At 37.4% G+C, this 15,703-nt stretch overlaps 3 protein-coding genes across 4 annotated transcripts; 1 reads left to right on the forward strand and 2 right to left on the reverse strand.

Annotated features, from left to right (window-relative positions):
- The first annotated feature begins 796 nt into the window (after nucleotides 1–796).
- On the forward strand, nucleotides 797–1,578 carry LOC125592535 (secreted RxLR effector protein 161-like). Its single transcript, XM_048767755.1, has 2 exons — nucleotides 797–1,277; nucleotides 1,397–1,578. Exons 1-2 carry the CDS (start codon nucleotides 797–799, stop codon nucleotides 1,576–1,578), a joined length of 663 nt encoding a protein of 220 aa, XP_048623712.1.
- Nucleotides 1,579–2,747: 1,169 nt separating this feature from the next.
- On the reverse strand, nucleotides 2,748–3,305 carry LOC111209435 (uncharacterized mitochondrial protein AtMg00810-like). Its single transcript, XM_022709331.1, has one exon. The coding sequence runs from the start codon at nucleotides 3,303–3,305 to the stop codon at nucleotides 2,748–2,750; it is 558 nt and encodes a 185-aa protein (XP_022565052.1).
- Nucleotides 3,306–11,163: 7,858 nt separating this feature from the next.
- On the reverse strand, nucleotides 11,164–15,526 carry LOC106416491 (abscisic acid 8'-hydroxylase 3). 2 transcript variants are annotated; one of them, XM_048768454.1, is made up of 8 exons: nucleotides 15,004–15,526; nucleotides 14,795–14,890; nucleotides 13,233–14,683; nucleotides 12,818–13,136; nucleotides 12,291–12,677; nucleotides 12,041–12,203; nucleotides 11,722–11,947; nucleotides 11,164–11,614 (listed from the first exon to the last, which is right to left on the reverse strand). In XM_048768454.1, exons 3-8 carry the CDS (start codon nucleotides 13,430–13,432, stop codon nucleotides 11,509–11,511), a joined length of 1,401 nt encoding a protein of 466 aa, XP_048624411.1. In that variant the 5' UTR covers nucleotides 13,433–14,683; nucleotides 14,795–14,890; nucleotides 15,004–15,526; the 3' UTR covers nucleotides 11,164–11,508. The 2 variants fall into 2 exon arrangements, with proteins under 2 accessions (XP_048624411.1, XP_013712839.1); XM_013857385.3 differs by having other exon boundaries at nucleotides 13,233–14,890.
- Between the last annotated feature and the right edge of the window lie 177 nt (nucleotides 15,527–15,703).

Here is a 15,703-nt window from a genome sequence, read left to right on the forward strand (position 1 = left end):
AAGAAGCACAAGAGTTAAAGGAGTGGATTGTGGCTTGTGAAGAAGAGATTGCGTCCATATATTGTAAAGAATGGAACGTGGGAACTTGTTGATCTACCACACGGCGTCAAACCCATAGGTTTGAAATGGGTATTCAAGCTGAAAAGAAACTTGGATGGTAGCATAAATAAGTACAAGGCTCGTCTTGTGGCAAAAGGGTTATGTGCAACAATACAGCATAGATTTCGATGAGGTCTTTGCACCAGTGGCCAGGATTGAAACAATCCGACTTCTCGTTAGTTTGGCAGCTTCGAGGGATTGGGAAATTCATTATCTTGACGTTAAGACGGCGTTTCTTCACGGAGTGTTAAAAGAGCATGTTTATGTTACACAACCTGAAGGTTTTATTGTCAAGGGATCCGAGAGGAAGGTTTATAAGCTGAACAAAGCTTTATATGGGCTTAGACAGGCACCAAGAGCATGGAACAACAAGTTAAACCAGATATTGGAGGAGCTACAGTTCAGAAAGTGTCCAAAGGAGCCGTCAGCCTATAGAAAGATGGTAAACGGAGAGTTACTTGTTCTCGCAGTTTATGTAGACGACCTATTTGTGACTGGCACAAGCGTGAGTGTCATTGAAGAGTTCAAGAATGAGATGTCTTCTAAGTTTGAGATGAGTGACCTTGGAAAGCTATCTTACTATCTCGGAACTGAAGTTCAGCAACATAAGGGAGGAATAAACTTGAACTAGAGACGTTATGCCCTAAAGATCTTGGAGGAGGCTGGCATGAAGAACTGCAACTCGTGTCACATACCAATGGATGCGGGACTCAAGTTGTCGAGAGCCATTCATGAGAAAGAGATTGATGCAACGAGCTATAGAAGAAACGTTGGGTGTTTGTGGTACTTTCTCCATACGCAGCCGGATTTAGCATACAGCCTAGGTGTCTTGAGTAGGCATATGCAGACACCAAGAGAGTCGCATGGAGCAGCTATGAAGCAGTGCTTACGGTATCTACAAGGTACAACTTCTTATGGCATTACGTTTCATCGCAGCAACTCAGCACCAATGAAGACAATAGGATACAGCGACAGTTCCCATAACATTGATCCTAATGATGGAAGAAGCACCACCGGGCACATATTCTACATTGGTGACAGTCCTATCACCTGGTGGTCACAAAAACAGGAGACAGTGGTGCTATCCTCATGCAAAGCTGAATTCATGGACGGGACAGAAGCAGCTAGGCAGGCCATATGGTTACAAGATTTTCTCGTCAAAGTCATGGGTGATACGAGTGAGAAAGTGGTATCAGGATTGATAACAAATCGGCAATTGCTTTGACTAGAAACCCCGTGTTTCATGGCAGAAGTAAACATATTCACACTCGATGTCATTTCATAAGGGAATGCGTAGAGAAAGGGCTAATAGAAGTAGAACATGTTCCTGGACAAGAACATAAGGCGGATATCTTGACAAAGGCACTTGGAAGAATCAAGTTCAAAGAGATGAGAGATCTCATTGGAGTAGAAGATGTGTTGATAGGAGACTTCAAGTTTAAGGGGGAGAATGTTGGATTAAGCTTGAATATTACTTGAGTTAGAAGTTTATCCTAATCCTACCGAGTTATGGAATTAGGAATATATTTAGTAGTTATGTAATATATGTTACCTATTAGGATTAGAGAAATAAATCTCTATATAAGTAGATGCAAACATGTTGCATAACTTGTGAGTTCGAGAGATTCTTTTGAGTGCTTAAGGTTTTGAGTTATTTTCCTTAAGAGATTTTAATAAAGAGAGTTATTCTTTATTGTGATTCATATTCAATCTTCAGAATTCTATATACATGTATATTTCATGTTAAGGGTAAAGAATTAATCTATTTTCAGACAAAAGATATTTTATTTTAAAATAGTATGAAAGAGATATACAAAAATATTTTTCTCTTTTACATGAAACATATTTTATTTTATTTTACTTTGCTGAAATATAAATATCATATTAATAATGATTTGAAGATTTTACATGGTGCAAGAATTAAGTCTCAGCCACTCTAGCAAAAAAAAAAACTAAATGGATCAATTACAAAAAAAAAAAACAAAGGGGACCAAATATCTTGTTAACAGAACAACAACAAAAACAAACTTATATTTTAAAATATAAAGCACTTTTTAAATGAAATGGTCTCAAATAGCACTAAAACAAATTTATATTTCAAAATAGTTTACAATGAGATTTTCACATGGAGATCAGATCAAGTTTGAGTACACTTTTTGAGTTTTTTAGCCCCTTTCTTCAGTTGATCGCACTCAAAAGTCCAATCGACTTTCGCGAGTTAAAACTATGTAATCTTATGGAATTGCTTGGTTATTATTGATTGACATATGACAATATATATACAGATTTGGTGTTTCCTAATACAGAGTCGATATTATTTACATATATCTTCTACGCTAATACCCTCCCTCAAGTTGGTAGTACGAAATTTTGTACACCTAACTTGGACAAAAGTCTTTCAAATGCTGGTCTTGGGAGAGCTTTAGTAAATAAGTCAGCAAGTTGTTCCTTCGTCGAGATGTGATCGGTAACAATGGTTCCATCTTGTACAGCATCTCTAAATTGATGAAAATCTGCTTCAATATGTTTCGTTCGCTCGTGGAAGACAGGATTCACAGCAATATGAATGGCGGCTTTACTGTCACAGTGTAAAGGTATTGGTCGAGAGTTATGAAAGCCAAAGGTCTTCAAGAGTGCTCGTAACCATTTTATTTCACGCAAGGTACTGCTTCAGCAGAAGAACAAGAAACTGTCTTTTGCTTCTTAGTCTTCCAGGAGATCGGAGAGTGACCTAAGTAGATGATATAGGCTGAGAGAGATCGTCGTGTAAGCGGACAGGAAGCCCAGTCTGAGTCGCAATAGGCTGTTATCGTTAAGTCACTATCTGAACGAAGAAAAATTCCTTGGGATGATGACCCCTTTAGATATCTGACCAAACGCAAAGCAGCTTCCCAATGCGCAAGTAAAGGAGTTTTCATAAACTGTGAAAGAATGTGAACTAAATAGCTCAGATCAGGTCGCGTGCTTGTTAAGTAGATGAAGCGACCAACAAGATGATGATATTGTTCTGGGTTTTCGAACACATGACATGTTACCGAAGCAAGCTTGTGTTTAAGCTCGATAGGAACTGACGATGGTGTTGCTCCCAGCATCCCTGCTTCAGTGATGATATCAAGGGTGTACTTACGGTGCGAGAGACAAAACCCATCTGGACCCCGAGAAACTTCAATACCCAAGAGATACTTTAACTTGCCAAGGTCCTTCATATGAACCGATCAATAGTGTGCAGATCATTCCCGGAAATGATGAAATCATCAACATATACGAGGATGTGAAGAATCGTTTGTCCCTTCTTATATGAAAACAATGAATAGTCCTCCTTGCTCTGCGTGAAGCCAAATTGACGAAGAGCCGTGTGAGCTTGGAGCAGCGAGGAGCTTGTTTGAGTCCATATAATGATTTCCTGAGACGACAGACTTTAGTGGGATCCGTCGTTTTGAAACCCGGTGGAAGTTTCATATACACTTCCTCTTCCAAATCACCATGTAGAAAAGCATTATGGACGTCCATTTGATGAACCTCCCAATCTTTTGCTGCAGCCACACTAAGAAGATATCGAACTGTGGTGATCTTAGCAACGGGAGAGAATGTTTCAGTATAATCAGTTCCCTCTTTTTGTCTATTTCCACATATCACCAAGCGAGCTTTATAACGTTCCAGAGTCCCGTCAGCGTTGAACTTTAATTTATATACCCATTTGCTATTAATAGCCTTCTTGCCATGAGGTAAATCACAGATATCCCATGTATTATTAGCCTTTCACGCTTCAATCTCTTTCTGCATCGCCACGCACCACTCTGTTATACGAGCCGCATCTCTGGAATATTTTGGTTCTGTACTATCGAGAATCGCAGCCATGAATGCAATATGATTTGATGAAAAAGCAGAGTCAGATAAGCATTGTTTTATAGGGTCGAGAATTTTACCAGAGGCCGTAGGCGAGGAGATTGAATCAGAGAGACCAGATGAGAAAGCGTGAGTGAGAGGTGAGTGTACATGATGAGTGACAAAGTCTTTCAAAAGAACCGACGGTTTCTTGGAACGATGACCCCGACCCAACACTTCCGGTGGAGGTGATACAGCAGCAGGAGTAGGAGACTCGGTAGTTTCAGAAACAATTGGTGAGATAGGAGTTGCATCGTTCGAGATAGATGGTTCCATCGGCAAAGTATCAGTGGGATGTGTATCAGGAGAAGCTTCGACTAGTGAGATGGGTGTAGTTACTGGTAGAATCCAGTCTGTGTCTATGTCCTCAACTCTTTGTGATGGAGATGTCGAGACATTCTCAGTGAAGTTCATGAATGGGAACACATCCTCTTGGAACTGCACATCTCTGCTAGTGAAAAATTTCTCGGTTTCGATATCATATAGTCGCCACCCCTTTTTACCATATGGATAGCCCACAAGCACACATTTTCTGCTGCGAGTGCCAAACTTATCTTTATCACGCGAGCGAAGATGAGCATAACACAGACAGCCGAAAGTGCGAATCATATCATATGATGGCCGAGTGTCAAACAACAGTTCATAAGGAGTCTTGCCTTTCAGGATTGATGAAGGCGTTCAGTTTATCAAATGTGTGGCAGCCAGAATACTTTCTCCCCAGAATCGAACAGGGAGATGACTTTGAAATAGACAAGCTCGGGCAACGTTTAGAATATGTCGATGTTTCCTCTCCACGCGACCATTATGCTGAGGAGTGTCAACGCACGAAGTCTGATGTAGGATGCCGTGTTCTTGAAAGAATGACGTGAGGCACATAAACTCAGTACCATTGTCACTTCTAAATGCCTTGACTGGTTTGCCAAATTGTCTTTCAGACATGGCACAGAAATTGCGTATCAAATTTGCAACTTCGGTTTAGTAGTCATAAGATGAGTCCAAACAGTTCTCGAGTAATCATCGACAAGAGTAAGAAAATACACTGCTCCACATGTAGAAGGAGTGCGATAAGGACCCCAAACATCAGCATGAACGAGTGAAAAACAATCTGAAGCTTTATTAATGCTATCATTAAATGTTTCTCTTGTTTGTTTAGCACGGAAACAAATATCACAACTCTTAATCTCCTCGAAAGAACTAGATGTTCGATCACATTCAGGTAAATAAAGTAAAACACTATCAGAGGGATGTCCTAATCTACGATGCCACAAAACTTCAGAAGACCCAACATCCTTAGAAGCTTTGTGTACACGAGCAGCCGAGACTCCAGTAAAGTAGTACACTCCCTCACGCTCCTCACCCGCTCCAATCAAAGTCCTCATAAAACGGTCATGCAATAGACACAAAGAATCTGTAAATATCGCAATGCAGCCTGTTTGTTTCAACAACTTTGCCACAGAAATCAAAGTGCAGTTGAAATCCGGGACAAACAACACATCATCAAGTGTATAATCGAGACTTTAGGACAAGACACCCAGTTTTGTGGCTCGTGATGCATTCCCATTAGGGAATTTCACAGGTGAAGCCACGATGTCTACAACATCCATCAGCAAGGAGAGATCTCCCGTCATGTGATGAGAGGCACCTGTGTCAATAATCACATCATGAGCTTAGTTTTACCCGATAACTTTTCAGACGAGGTGCTTGGACGTTGAGCTTGGAGAAGACTGATCAGCTGTGCGATCTGGTCACTTCCATTGTCAGCAGAAGATCCTGCATGAGCATTATTAGCTAATCCGCATCCACGCCCTGTCCCACGTGCTGGATGACCACCGCGTTGGACTGGTTTGACATCGGAGGTTGTAGGGCGAGTTACACGATTTTGTTTGTAAAACCATTCAGGATACCCATGAACCTGGAAACATTCAGTCACCTTGTGACCCTGACGATGGCAGTGTGTACAGGAGAGAGTGGATCGATCCCGAAATCGTTGGGTCGAAGCTGCAACAACCTGCAACAGCACGTCAGTTTTAACGGAGAAGCCGATCCCTTCTGTTTTCACAGTGTCTCTACTTTGGGCGATGTTCTAGTTTTGTTCCTCTCTGATCACCGAGAGTACACTTGGTTGAGTGGAGGAAGGGGATCTTCACCAGTGATAGTGGAGCGGATATTACTGAAGCGAGGAAGGTCAAGTCCAAACAGAAACGTGTGCACTCGATCGTCCTCATGTACCTTCATGATGTCTGCTTCAGCTTTGCAAGTACACACCTTACTTGTATTGTAATTTTGCAGTTCTTCCCACTATTTTGTCAGCCTTCCATAGTACTCAAGCACTGGACGGTCATCTTGTTTGCAGAAAATGATCTCATCCTTCAAGACTTGCTTGCAAACTCCATTCCCAACTGAGAAACGGACGCGGAGATTTTCCCAAAGTTTTGAGGCTTCAGATTCATATGAAACTGTGGAACGTATCTTTGGATCAATGGAGGTGCAAATCCAACCAATGATCATAGAGTTAGCAGCAAGCCACATACTGAGATCAGGTTCAGCAGCGGGTTTAGTGAGAGTGCCATTAATGAAGCTGAGCTTCCACTTTGCCTGCAGAGAGTTCCTTAGTTCAGTGGCCGATTCCGGGTAGTTGTCTTCCTTCAATACGACAGAGGAGATCAAAGCTCCGGGATTGTCGGAAGGGTGAAGTTGATACAGAGGATTTGGTGCAGCTACTGTAACTGCTCCAACTGGTCCTGACATCGTGAAGCTTTCGGTAGAAGTAAAGATAAAAACGATGCGGCGGTGGCTCTTACAAAAGCGACGACGGCGTAATACAAAGATTTAGGTCAAAGGATTTTGTGATGCTCTGATACCATGTAATCTTATGGAATTGCTTGGTTATTATTGATTGACATACAACAATATATATACAGAGTTAGTGTTTCCTAATATAGAGTCGACATTATTTACATATATCTTCTACGCTAATAAACTACAGAAGAACTTACAGAGTTACAGTGTCCAGTGTTCAGTATGATTTTTTGTATTTTTTTTTTAACTGAAAAGGGTTAAACCCGGATCTATTAAAGACACAGACCTAACCTCGGGTGGGAGGTGTAACTCACGGATGGATTCTCTCTCGGGTATTCAAATGGGCCGTAAGCATGGACCTATATCCACGTGGCCACATGTAGAGCTAATAATTTCGCACTAGAGGGGTGTCGATCCCTGACCTGGACCAACAGGGCAACTCATCCGGTGGAAACCACTATTTCTTGCATATTTTGCGTCCAGTGTTCTCCATCTCATGTATCAACACTTGGCGGACATGAGGCTTTTTTCTTTTCATAATATTAATTGAATATGGGTTAAGTTGATCCTAAATTCGATTAAAAAACATGTCTCAAGAAGACGTGTCCGTTATCTATAAGACTTGTTGGGTTGTGCTTTTCGTTTTCTAACTAAATGTTCTATTAAGCTTCTTTTAAATTGCAACTATTGTAATCTTTTATGGATTTCCACTAAGTTAATTTTGTATTAACTCTATGATCTTAAAATAATATTGGTTACAATTATTTTAATGTATAAAAATGGTTCAAAAACGTTCTAAGTTCAGAACTGTATCCACATTGTTTACAAATTCTAGTTTGGTCGTTATTACATTGTTATCGTGCGGAGAAAAAAAAAATATTAGTATACAATTGTATGAATTTCATGAAGCTTTTTATCCAGATGAATATAATATAATTCTAATTATTGAATCTTGATTAGATATTTTTGGCGGGTAATGTTATGTTTTCATTTGTCCTTGGTTAATCAATTTACTTATTAAATTAATAATTAAAATCGTGGGTTACAGCCTACTAATCAACCAATATATATAGTTATGTACAGTCATTTCTGCACTTAGACAGACTGTTTATTCTTCACAATCAGTTAAATAGAAAAAAATGTTTAATACTTCAGAATGCTATTATCTTTCTAGTACAGTAATGCTGACATGCTGCAACAAAGATATTAAGTAAAGATACTCTTAGGTTCTGATTGGTAAAATGTTAATGTAGGTAGAATAATATGGAGTGATTGAGGGGATGGTAAAACATAAAGTTAAGAAAAGAAAAAATAGTTATGTGTTACGCTAGATTTCTTTTTAATAACGAAGTAGAAAAATAATGTCATTGACCACAAAAAGACAAGACACTCAGCGAGAATGCGAGTAAAAGTTTTCTTCTACTTTTTCTACTTGATTGGTAAAGTTTAAAAATAATTAGAGGAACAAAAAAAATACTCTATATTTTTACTCTAAAATGACTATCCAATCACTCTTAGTCTTACCTTATAAAGAATATATTGAATAAAGATACTTTAACAAGATGCAAATATAAAATAAACAACTTATTTATAAATTCAAATACGATAATTTATCACAAGAGAAACACAGTATTTATTTAGCATAGCTTTGCATCCTAGTAATCAATTTGTATTAACATTGTGGCCATAGTATTATCCAGATTCAAATTCGATTATGTGTATATAACTTATGTATGTGTGTTATATACAACCAACAACAACAACAAAAGATTGCGGTTGGTTTGGCGTCCAAATAACCAACACGTTTTGCAAAAGAGTGTATTCAGTCTACAATTTGGAATGATTTGATATTTAATAAATTTATAGATGGTTTTAGGTGAATTTAGAATTTAATATAATTTTGTATAAACTATGAGATTTGAATTTTTTTTATTTTTGTAACCAAAAATAGTTTCACCAAAACACTCTAAATGACTAGAAAAATCTTAAAATCCACAACTTAACACACACCCTAATTTTATTGCTTACTATTTTACATTTCAGTAAACCCAATTTTATATAATTGTATTCGTCGATCATCTATAGTCTATTGTTTGCATAATTGTGGTTAATTATCCTTTGCGAAATTTGGAGCCATTAAGATATTTTGGTCGTGATCCAAACCATATATAATACACTTCTAAACTCTCGAACTAAAATTTTACATATTGTAAGCTCGGAAACAACAACATCCAAAGTGAGATACCAAGGTGGTCCAGTGGTTCTTTGAAATTCTCACAACGACCGTCAGAAATCGTAGATTCGATACTCCGTCAGCACGGTGGTACTATACCTCTCCAAATAAATTTTTCGGGATTTTCTGGATATAGAAACTTTTGGAATGGAGTTAGTCACTATAAAAAATTTTACCCAGAATAGTTTTCTTAATATTTTTACCAACATAAAAAACAAAAGCCAGAGTAATGCACAGAGCAGAAAGGAATTATACCCACAAGAGAGTATTAAGGGCCTCGCTGGTTTTCCCGCTACGACCCGCAAACGCAGTTTTTGCGGTTGGTAGCGGTTGACAGCGTTTCGAAACAATCATACAAACCGCTACAAATCGCTTCAAACCGCTCCGAACCTCTTAAAATCAAAAGCTGGTTCCAGCTAGCGTTTGCGGTTGCGGGTGTAAAAATAAATATAAATTTATTTTCAAAAATATTTTAAAGTTTTAAAATTAAAATTTCAAAATGGAAATATTATAAATAAAAATATATACAGATTTTATATATAAATTAAAATTCACAAACAATATCATAATCTATTTTATAAAAACTTTAAACTAACTATTTATTAGAATTTTTAAACATTAATATACACACATATATAAAGATATACACATATATAAAACGAAATAAAATATTTTGGAAAAGTTTTAATATAACAAATTTTATTAAAATTATGACTTTCAACTAATTTAAAATTTTTATAAATAAACATAATATTTTTATTAATCATATTATATTGATATTTATTATATTTTATTACAATAGTATGTTTTTTATATTTTTATAATGTTATAATATGTTAATATGGATAATTTATTATTAAACCGCTGCAATATCTTATAATCATCCAGTCACAAATATCCTGCAAACGCAACAATTTTGAAATGTTGTGTCAGTCATGCGAAACGCGCAATGACGCTTGGAACTGCAATCATCCGCATCCGTAAACTCCCGCACCCGCAACCGCAACCGCAACCGATGCGTTTGAATCAGTCTGGTCCTAAGTATCCTACGGCTCAGCGTCTATGGTTTACCTAACGAATCAACTATAGTCTATAGCTCAGGCTCAGCGTCTATGGTTTACCTAACGAATCAACTATAGTCTATAGCTCATGTCATCACCACTAGCTTCAGGAGAGGAGTGTTTAAAAGGAATTTTTTTTTTTTGGAGTTGTGATTAGATGATGCAACAAATGTGTTTGAATCCAAGTAGTAGTAGAATGTGTTTTTGGCAAAATAATTATACGAGTAGTAGTACTGTGTGCTTGAATCCGCTAGTTGAATGACGTGCTCAACATTGAAATATATTTAATTAAATACGAGAATTCGATTTTACCAAAGGAAATACAAGTTGAAAATCAGAATATACAGCTGCATATTTTCAAGAATTATTGTTATAGTCATCAAATTATCATAAATGCAGCAGTTAAATAATCACATTGACCGAATTAGCTCATAATTCACGACTTATGCTCAAAGTCTTCCGTGGAAAAAAATCACAATGGAATCGGTTAGTCGTCCGTGAAAAAGATAAAAAAATCGGCTATTTAATAAAATAATTTTAAAATTGGTTACTCCAAGTCTCCAACTGTCGTCGATTTGGCATCTACTTTTCACAAAAATGCATTGAATTCTTTTGACCAGCTATTTTACTAGCATTATCTAATACTAATTAAAGTGTTTACACAAGTAACAAATTGAATGGTATAACCATAAAAAAATGTAAACGAGTGAATGGTAAACTATTGGCTGTGATTCTATTATTAGTCGACTCATATATCAATATATTCTTACATGATCTCTTTCTTTTGTACTGCAAATGTCAAAACTAAAAAGGTGATTACATAATACATACTTCATTTTGTGTCATTTAACATCAAGTTATCTGAAATTCCCAAAAAATTGTTGTTAGTGCAGTGAAATTTTTTGTTATTCATACTTGATAAAGTGGTTACTTACATCAGTCCTGCAATTTAGTTAATAATTTTAGTGTAGGCTAAGTGTGATCAAAGCGGTTAATAAAATTAGTAGTTAAATTATTATTTACTGACAAAAATAAAAGAAATATCTACTGACTAATGCAAATTTTTTTGGAAATTTGCTTTAAGCATTCCATAATTTTATTCATTACATTGATATAACAAAATAATTTACAATTTGAGAGAAATAACAAAAAAGGGAAAGTCTCAATAACGGACTAGCCAGCCATCTTACAATAACCTATTTTCCTATTACTCCAAAATTTTAATTCTCTACATTTCATAAACCTAAACTAAAAATATATTTAAAATAACTGAAAACTATTTACATTTAGGGTCCCATTAGGGATTTTTTTTTCCTATTCCCTTTTCATGTCTAATAATTTTATTTCTTAGCCAGTGAAATAATTTGCCACTAAAATGAAAAAGAATTTTCCACCTAATTTTAGAAGCTAAGGAGGTGCTCTTGTAATTTTCTAAACGTCCACCTCTGGTTTTCGTTCTAAGGCAATAGGCAATCCATTCTGAGGAAGGGCAAACGGTCCATACTGAATTCCATCGCTAGGTCCCACGATTGACCACCTGAAATTACCAAAATACAAATCATAAGCAAAAACTTTTCAAAAAGATGATCCGACGCCGTTTCAAGTCAACTTTAAAAGAACTAATGTGATTTTATTAGTACCAACCTGTATTTAGTGGTGAGATGATGGATTAGAATAGAGATTTCAAGTTTAGCTAACTCATTGCCTGGACAAGAATGGATCCCATTCCCAAATGGCATGAATGTATTCGGTTTCGGTGCAACTTCAAATCTTGATGGATCAAACTTGCCCGGATCCGAAAAGAAATCAGCATTGTGATGAATGTTTCTGAATAGTGGCAATACTTTCCATCCCTTTGGTATCAAATATCCTGTAGAAAAAGTTGAAAATCCAAACTTTAGCATATTTGATATGCAGCATGTTGATATAAATTAGTATATAATATTCATCTATTAGTACATACCTTCGTATTCAACATCTTCAGTAGCTTCTCTGAATGTGAAAGATAAGATTGTAGCAACTCTCATTGTCTCCTGGACAACTCTAGAAGTTAGTGTCATCTTCTTTGTATCTTCCCAAGTTAGACTCTCTCCTTGTTTCGCTTTCTTTATAGCCATTTGTTCTTCCTGTTTTACCCAACAAAACCACATTAATTTACGAAACTGCCACTCCTTTATGAGATCTTAAGTGTCCTTTTAGAAAAATATGCTTACAGTGACAGCTTCTAGGACAGTTGGATTATCTGCTAAGTACTTGAGGATCCACGTCAGCACACTCGCTGTTGTGTCTCTTGCCGCGAAGATAACTCCGATTATGTTGTCAGCGATTTGCTCGTCGCTTAACCCTTCTTTGTCTTCCATGAATGATCCAAGAAGATCTTTGTGCGTTGATGGGGTTTCTCTTCTCTTCGATAAGATGTTTGCGAGGATTTGAGCAAGCTCCTTGCGAGCTTTCATGGCTTTGTGGAATAGTGTTCCCGGGAGATTAATCGGCATCGAGTTGTAACCTTTCTCAAGAATGTAGTAGCATCGTTTTAGATCCTCTCTGTAAAAGACTGCGTCTTCTCCGAGTATTGAGATTAACGCCACATTGAAAGTGTACTGTTGATACAAAAAAACAGGGGATACTCTGTTTTTAGACTTGAGAAAAGCAAAAACAGGGGATACTCTGTTTTTAGACTGAGAAAAGTAAAAACAGAGGATACTCTGTTTTTAAAGATAGAGAAAGGTGTGGGGCTTACTGTTTTCATTTCTTGGTAAGTGTTGAGCTGAGTTCCATCCCAAGAACTGAGTGATTCCTGAGCGATTGATTCGATGTGTGGGACCATGTTTCTGACTGAATCAGGCATGAAAGCTCTTAAGACGAGCTTCCTGAGTTTAGCGTGATAATCTCCTTGGTGGAAGAAGATGGCTTGCTTTCCGAGCATCCTCTCTTTGCTCGCCGGAAAAGTTGGTTTGAACAAATGAGATTTCGTAACCAAGACGAACTTGGCAGCTTCAGGGCTCGAGATCATCACACATGGGCATCCCAGTACATGAGTCTTGAACACCGATCCGTATCTGTTTTACCAAAAAGATCAATAAAAATTCAAACTTTTTTCTGTTTTAGAGAGCAAAATTTAGATTTTTTTTGTTGGTTTGGTGTGCAAACAAGACCTTCTCTGTTTTGATGCGAAGAACACATTTGGGTCTTGTGAGTAAAGCTGGAACGTTTCGCCTACGTAAGGATAACCCATTGTTCCCGGAGGAAGAGGGAGTTTCGAGGAGGAGTTTCGACGGAATCCGGCTATGAACCGGAGTAAACATAGAAACAGAGCCGCCGCAGAGAAAATGAGAAACATGCCGGAGAAATCCATTATATTTAATTTTTGGACAAAACCCAATTCGTGTGGGAATTTGAAGAATGTGTTTGTAAATTGTCTCTAATGGAAGTTTGTTTGAGATGGAAAATCAAGTGGGAGAGATGAATTGGTTTTATAGGCAATGGGGAGGAGAGGGAGTTTCCTAAAAGGAACCTTTTGTGGAGCCAGCTCATATCAGAGAAGAGTGACGAGAGCACGTGTCTTCGATGAGCATGCCAAAAAAAAAAAAAAAAAAAAGCGTGTGAGGTTTTGACCTGTACTAGCCATCCTTTTTAATTGGAATTAAAATCAAGGAAAGGGCAAATTGTGGCTCTTAAGTAGAGACAAAGGAGAAGGTTTTTTTTAATTAAATTTTTGCCATGTTAATTGATGGCTACACTTCAAGGATTATTACTAGTTTAACTATGTAGCCTACTAAGTACTAGCCTCTTGTGTGTATTTGTGTTTTGGATATTTTTCTAAATAAATATATATTAATTAAAATCTTAACCCCAATAAAAAAAATTCAAAATAGTACACGAGTACATGATTAACCTCGGTCTCTTTCTTTTTTAACATTTCAAGGATTAACCTCAGTTTCTTATATATCTTATTTAAAAGACGGTTCTTAACTTTTTTTAGTTAAAATCTAAAAAAAGCTAAGAATCATCTCTTAACCGAAGCTAAGAACACCAGTTAAGAGACTAGGGTTAATGGTGGTCTTGAGTAGGCCTGAGACTTTTATCCGAGATCCGGATTCGATCCGAGATCCGATCCGGATCCGATCCGAAAATCCGGATATCCGGAGAGGCCGAATCCGGATTCGGATAGTAAAATGTTGGATCTGTCAAAGCCGAATCCGGATCCGTAAATTTTATTAATAAATATTTCAAAAATAGTAATATCTACATATAAAAACTAATTTTATTTAATATATTTTCATCTTTATAATAGTATATATAAATTTATGTAAATTTTGTAATAATATACATAAAAATAATTAAACATATTATATATATTTTTATTTTAAAATTATTGTTAATATTTTATATATATCTTTTATTTATTTTAAGGATCCAAATACGGATCCAAATATTATAATTTTTAGAAAGATATCCGACACCCGGACATTCGAGAACCCCAGATCCGGATAAGGATAGTATAATTATGGATCCGCCGGATAAAAATCCAGATCCGGATATCTTAAAACTACCCGGATATCCGATCTGTCTCAGACTTAGTCTTGAGGCTTCGCTATACTGGAAACTGCATAGTAGATTACAATGCGATTAAGCCATTATAATATACATCTAAAAAAAGGAAAAAGCCGTGGGAAGAAGACGAGGAAGAGATTCCTCCTCTGTTGAACACTACAACCTGCGTACTGGTTCCCTGAGCATCACTGGGCCGGGGTGTCCAAGGCCAGTGCCAGATCCTACTCCAGTCACCATCGCAAGCCACCGACGGAGTGTCCTGCAGCCACTAAAACGTCAGATTCAAGATGAAGAACCAACTCTCAACCCCTAATCTCCACTAGCTGCAACAGATCTACCGCTTTCACAAGGTCTGAAATAGTGCATGCTTACCTTTCTTCACGGAGAGGAGGAGACGGTTGGACCGACTAGAAACAAAGATTACAGGAACCGCCATTCCAGTAACCAGAACCGCCGACGCCGACAACGCACTCGTCGAATCAAAGCCCAACACTTCAGTCCCGATAACTAACTAACGGATTCCAGCTACCTACCGGTGTCCTCTAACCGAGAGCACCACCGTACTGCCAAAAAAATACCAGAGTAGAGAGGCTATCATATGAAGTTCGCCACTACATGGACCAAACCGAACACGCTAGAAGAGAGAGAAGCACCGCCGGATGACACCGGATCTCGACTATTCCATCTTGTTGCACAATATCCGAAGAGGCAAGGTCGCTCCGAGACCGGCGAGCTCGCCGACCACCAAAGTGCCTCCAAACCCTAGTAACGACGAAAAACGGAGCTGAGAAAAACTAGATAGGGGCGCGTGTAACTTAGATGCCACTCAAAGGCCGATCATCGGTTCAGATATTAAAAAAAAATAAAAAATACATATGATTAATGCGAAATGTATTCATAACTTTAGTTAGAGTAATGGTAGTCTCAGTTTTATGGTATATGGTATAATTGGTTGAAACAAACCAACAGTAATCAACTCACCCAACCTAAATCTTACCGTAGTTTTGTTTTACGTTAATTGATATCATTTTCCAACTAAAAATCCTAAAAGATTCTGACTTGATAAAGAAGC

This window comes from Brassica napus, chromosome C9 (assembly GCF_020379485.1).
Source record: "Brassica napus cultivar Da-Ae chromosome C9, Da-Ae, whole genome shotgun sequence".
Taxonomy (NCBI): Eukaryota; Viridiplantae; Streptophyta; class Magnoliopsida; order Brassicales; family Brassicaceae; genus Brassica; species Brassica napus.